The sequence below is a fragment of the Asparagus officinalis genome, chromosome 4, assembly GCF_001876935.1.
Source record: "Asparagus officinalis chromosome 4, Aspof.V1, whole genome shotgun sequence".
In the NCBI taxonomy this organism is placed as follows: Eukaryota; Viridiplantae; Streptophyta; class Magnoliopsida; order Asparagales; family Asparagaceae; genus Asparagus; species Asparagus officinalis.
This window is the reverse complement of record NC_033797.1, coordinates 93,169,244-93,175,327: the sequence shown is the minus strand read 5'-3', so window position 1 is coordinate 93,175,327 and position 6,084 is coordinate 93,169,244. Positions and strand designations below refer to the sequence as shown.

The 6,084-nt window shown below is 37.2% G+C and overlaps 1 protein-coding gene across 1 annotated transcript; it reads right to left on the bottom strand.

Moving 5' to 3' along the window:
• LOC109839045 lies at nt 1,264-5,389 on the bottom strand. The gene is made up of 12 exons (XM_020407475.1): nt 5,218-5,389; nt 5,044-5,121; nt 4,926-4,962; nt 4,705-4,844; nt 4,298-4,599; nt 3,831-4,162; nt 3,526-3,712; nt 2,923-3,202; nt 1,881-1,952; nt 1,569-1,786; nt 1,359-1,496; nt 1,264-1,275 (listed from the first exon to the last, which is right to left on the bottom strand). The coding sequence occupies exons 1-12, from the start codon at nt 5,387-5,389 to the stop codon at nt 1,264-1,266; spliced, it is 1,968 nt and encodes a 655-aa protein (XP_020263064.1).

Here is a 6,084-nt window from a genome sequence, read left to right as displayed (position 1 = left end):
TGGGTGGAAATGCGAATTTTTTTTAAGAAGCCTGATTTCAAAGTACAACAATTTAAACTCTTAATTAATGAAATGTACAACAACGTAATAGTTATTATTTAATGATTTATTGAAAAATAATTAATTAATGAAATGTACAACAACGTAATAGTTATTATTTAATGATTTATTGAAAAATAATTACCACCAACACCATGTTTTCTTTAATCACAACGTAATAGTTATTATTTAATGATTTATTGAAAAATAATTACCACCAACACCATGTTTTCTTTAATATTGTCTTCATTTTTATATGTTGAGTGAAAGGTGTCGTAAGCTAACTTTGCCTTCAAATTGATCGGCATTATGGGTTTCCCCTACAAAATATAATAGTAAATGTCAAAAAGTTTGGTCATATAAAAAGATTGTAGCATGTGAATACATCAACTTTAAATATTATACCGTGTCTTGACAATAACTATACTCAAGATTGGCAAAGTACGTCGATCCCAAGTGGTGGTCAAGCTTGTGCTTGCTATGTCGGTTCGTCGAGCCCTTCTTAGATTTATTCTACAAAAAAAAGGTGTTAAAAATGAATTGCATTTACAATATGCTTTTGTACGCAACATGATAATGTACTCATACCTGTGCGGACTCGGTATCCCAATAAAAAAGAAGAGCCGTGAAATGATCGAGATCCACCCTCTCATCGAGATTTAAAAATCTCTGCTAATCTTGGGTATATTTATCATATGTTGATATCTTCAGCTCATGTCGCCACTGTTTGAGCACAGCCTCAACTTTGATATTGAAAACATAGTGCCACGCCCCAGGGTAGTCCTCAAGACAATAGTATTCCTATAATTTTGTATCTAGATATATAAGATATCTAAGCAGCGAAGCAATGCAAAATCATTTCTACAAAACTTTTAACAAAAACAACGCACAGAAAAAATTCAATATCTAGAACATTAACACGGGTAAAAGATGCAACATGGAAGTAGCCAACTTTCTACATAAACTAACTTCTTAAATAGACTAAGTGTTAACAAGAATGAATGATCGAGGAATTGGAATCGTCACAAACAAGTGCTTTCACAAGGGATACCTAGATGTTGCGCAGTAGAACATGAGATTTACTAGCCATTTTGTGTTTGAATTTTCTGTTTGTGGTGTGAGTTCTGTGCTCCTCCACTTTGTATGAGTGTGTGTACACGTGTATGTCCAAGATATTTGTGAGTGTTAATATCTGCCTATGTTCATGTTCACGGTGCATGTATGTCATTGCAAATACTAGGACAAATTGATTGTATAGTCATTATAAACATTTTGTAAACGTATTCTATATCAAAAATACCGAAGTAATGATCATATACCATCAGCTCTTTTGACCACGGGCCGATCGGCAAGTTATCAACCCCACTGAAGAATTCCCCGAAAGCCTCTCGGTACCTGTTTGGAATCAGGCTTGCTTCCACCACATCCTCCCGGTCCAGTTGCATCTCGTTTTGCCCCTACATTGACAATAGAAGTTAAATGTAAAAAGGCGAAAACAATGAGACAAAATTATTATATTAACCTCTCACCACTTCTCTATCCCTCGCAGCGATTGCAACTTGCTTTCTAACTTGCATCATAAGCTTTAGTTCATCTAGCCTTTTGAGTGCACGTGGATGATACTTCAAAGCATTTGTCTTTGATATGATTGAGTCTGGAGGCAATGGTAGATCAGGGATGTCAGGGGTCCACGAACGCAACTCAGCCCCCGGCGTATGATGCGAAGACGATGGTGTCCAAGAACCCTCTACAATGATTAAAGAAGATAATCAATACGAGAAAATTGAAGGATCATTATATTGAGATACAAAGTAAAAATGAATATATTGCGACACCATTACCTATAGTGTGGGAGGGCTCTGCATATGAATCAGTGGCTCCGGGTGAAGAATAATCGATGCCTACCAAATTATCTATGCAAATAAAATTTAATATTGCTAACATACAATAGATTTTAAATACAAAAGTTGGACTTTAAATATGATTGGATAAATATTACAAACACATATATGATTAATACCTATATGAGGCGAGAATGCTAGAGTTGTGTCCCGAAGATGACCCGATAATTCCACATCATCTACCCATATAAAAAGAACTTAGCCTAAATGATGTTTCACATGTCTACTTTGAGTTGTACAAAGATAATTGAAATTCATACCTATATTCGTATATGATGAAATGTGTGCCTCCTGAAGCTGTTCTGAGCCTAGGCTCGTAGATCGTGACCGGTCACGCGATCGATCAAATAACCTCGAGTTCTTCATCTGTAAAATTGGATTAGAAGAATTAAAGAAGAAATATCTGCCTACTAATTCACAAGATTAACATCTATTGCAATTAAACATTTAAATAACATCCGCGCCTAAAATGACATACAGAATATACCTTCTACAACTTGCTATTTTCGTATTGAACGAGGTATTGCTTGTATTGTTCGGGCTATATTTAACGTTGTTTGCTTTCGTCTACTAGTAGTTGATTCTAGTTGCACATCTGCCTCTGGTTCTCTGTCCCTGACTAAAATTGGGTTGTCAGCCTAAATCTCCGCATCTGTCATATCAAGCATGACATTCTGAGGGTAAGAGAAATTCTGCCAAATTTCATTAGAAGAACCAATTGGTTCATTGTCCTCATCACTATCAGCGTTATTATTAGGGAGGACAATAGATCTTGGCTCCTTGTATAGCCCGACCCAATCGGTGGCAACCTTTGGGTCTTTCACATAGAAGCACTGGTCCGCCTATTCTGCGAATATGAACTTCTCATCTAGATATATCTCTTTGTCGAGGTTTACAAGTGTAAACCCATAATGATCCTTGTGCGGTTTGGCAGGACTCCATCAAACCTTAAACATGCAATAATTACGCTGACTTTTTTTACCATAGCCGTAAATTATCTCAACAATATCTTCCAACTGGCCATAATATAAGATGTCAGCTTCAACTGAGTTTTGATCTCTTACGCTAGAAAAACATTCCTGAACAAAATAGCCCATGACCCCACTATTTTGTGTTACCCTCTTATCATCGGTTGCCACTGTTTTAAACTTATACCCATTAATGATGTGTTCACTATATCGTCTCACTTCAAAGTAAGGACATTGTGCGTGAACTAAATTATCTTCAGAGATTATGACACCAGCAAGAACGTCTTTATCAACCTAATTCAAGCATTAATTGAATAAAATGATCTCCGAGTTTGCTTAAAAATTTAAAAATAAAAAATACAATACTACTTCTACGCTACTTACATCGGTTCTGAACCAATCGGGAAAATCTTTGATGTGTTTTTTTATATATAATGTGCTGCATTCCTGATATTTTATTGTTAAGCTTCTCCAAATATCGCCTATTTATACAACAATGAGATTGTATTGGTACAATGAAAGTAAACAATTCACGTGTCATCCTATTCCTTAATTAATGTACATTACCTTCGATAATCACTGAAAATGTCAAGATTATTCAATACATATGCATGAACCTGCTCCAAGTCAGATCTTGGATATTTTACGAGTTTCTTCTCCTTAGTTGGGGGCTGATCAGCTTTTACGCGATTGCACATGTAACATGATGCAAACGTATGACATTCGTTGGTCACGTAACCTTCAGCCATAGAACCCTCTGGATGAGCTCGATTGCGAACTAGGCGCTTCATAAACCCCAAATATCTACAATAATTAAAATTTTATGAACTACAAAAATCTAAACTAAGGAAAACCACAGAAAGGACAAATATTAGTTGTATATATTGCATATGAAATTAATGCACTGGGTGAAGTCCCTTACCTCTCAATTGGGTACATCCAACGGTAAGATACAGGACCCGCAATGATTGCCTCGCTGGCTAGATGTTGAGTAACATGGACCATGACCGTGAAAAAGAAAGGAGGAAATATTAACTCCAGGTTGCATAAAATTAATGATACTTCTGTTTCAAGCTTTTTAAATTCCTTCACATCTATAACTTTCGAGCACAATTTTCTGAAGAACCCACAATACTCCATAATAATTTTTGATGCTTCTTTCTCCATATTATTACGCAATGCAACCGGGAGAAATTGATGTAGAAGAACGTGATAATCATGGATCTTTAGGCCTAAGAGCTTCCTCTCCTGCACCTGGACATTATTTGATATATTAATTGAATACCCATCCAGTGATTTTACTGATTCGAGGACCTCACAAAATCTCTACATCTGCTCTGTCGACATCGTAACACGAGAGGAAGGCTTATGTTTTTTCTTAAGTCCAACATCTTCTGCTTGCAAATCTTCCCGAATATTCAATGCAGCTAAGTCTTGACGAGCCCTTAGGTCATCCTTTGACTTATTAGGATCTTGAAGGAGAGTTGAAACTATGTTGTCACAAACATTTTTCTCAATATGCATGACATCCAAGTTATGCCTGATTTTAAGGTTTTGCCAGTATGGCAGCTGGAAGAAGATACTGAATTTACTCCATCCCTTTGGTAATTTATTGACTCCATTATCAACATGTGCCCGTTGGAATGCTCTCTTCCTCTTCAGTGCCTTTTTCTTTTTGCCGGAGCCTCTAACTTTGAGTGAGTCGTACTTAGAATATCAGTTCTTACCAAATCTCTTTTTCTTTTTGCCGGAGCCTCTAACTTTGAGTGAGTCGTACTTAGAATATCAGTTCTTACCAAATCTAATTTTAGGAAGATGCTCAAGCAACTTTACAATATCAGCACTAGTCATTTGACATGGTTTATTCCTAGTCTCAACAGTGCCGTCAAACTTATTGCTCAGTTTTCTGTATTTGTAGCCCGAGGGCAACCATCTCCTGTTGAACCAATAACAACACTTTCAACTATATGGTAAGTGAAGGCCTTCAAATTCTGGGCCACATACTGGACAAGCAAACTTGCCTTTTGTAGACAAATCAGAAAGATTAGCATAAGCTGGAAAATCATTAATTGTCCACATTAGGATAGCACGAAGTCTAAACGACTCTTTAGCATGGGCATCATATATCAAAATACCCTCCGACCATAACTGTTTTAGCTCATCAATTAAGGGCTCTAAGTAGACATCAATATCATTACCCGGTGCATGCTTACCTGATATCAGTAATGAGAGTATCATATACGGTTGTTTCATACAAAGCAGTGGGGGTAAATTATATGGCATTAAGACATCTAGCCATGTAGACCAACCTGAACTCATAACCCCGAATGGATTGAATCTGTCGCTAGAAAGCCCAAGTCTAACATTTCTGCATTCATGAGCGAAATTGGGAAAAGTCTTATCAATATGCTTCCAAGCCTCTGCATCAGCTGGATGTCTCAGCTCACCATCTTCTATACGGTCTTCTTTGTGCCACCTCATGTTCTTAGCGGTGTCTTTGTTCATATACAAACGTTGCAATCTGGAAACTAACGGGAAATGACGAAGCACCTTAGCTGGAATCATGCTCTGCTGGTACATTGACTTTGTTGGCTGCCTTGTTGAAGAGCGGGTTTGTTGTTTCCATCGAGAAACCGACATGTTGGACATTCCTGAAGGTCTTTATTATCGTTGTAGTAGAGAATACAATCATTGGGACACGCATCAATCTTATTGTAATCAAGCCCCAAATCGGAAACTATTTTTTTTGCCGCATAAGTTGTTTTAGGAATGCTACGCTCTCCTCCTGGAACTACCTTCCGTAGCAAATCAAGAAGCATTTTGAAATAAGTATTTGTCATTCCACTGAGGCTATTAATATGTAAGAGCTCCAACATAAATGAAAATCTGGAGTACTCGGTGCAACCCTCATACAAATCCTTTTCACTATCCTCTAGTAGTTTCATTATACGATCCAAGTCCTCAGGAGCATGAGCGTCTTGGACATCAACTATGATATCATTTTCATTGTCATTGTTAATATCGTATTCGGTATGGTCAGGTCCGATATCAGTTTGTAAATTTACTTCTGTATCATCTATCCTGACACCATGACTGGTATCGACATGCACATCCGGGACTTCATCTTCGGTACGGCCTTCCCCGTGATAGGACCAATATTTATATTCCTCATAAAA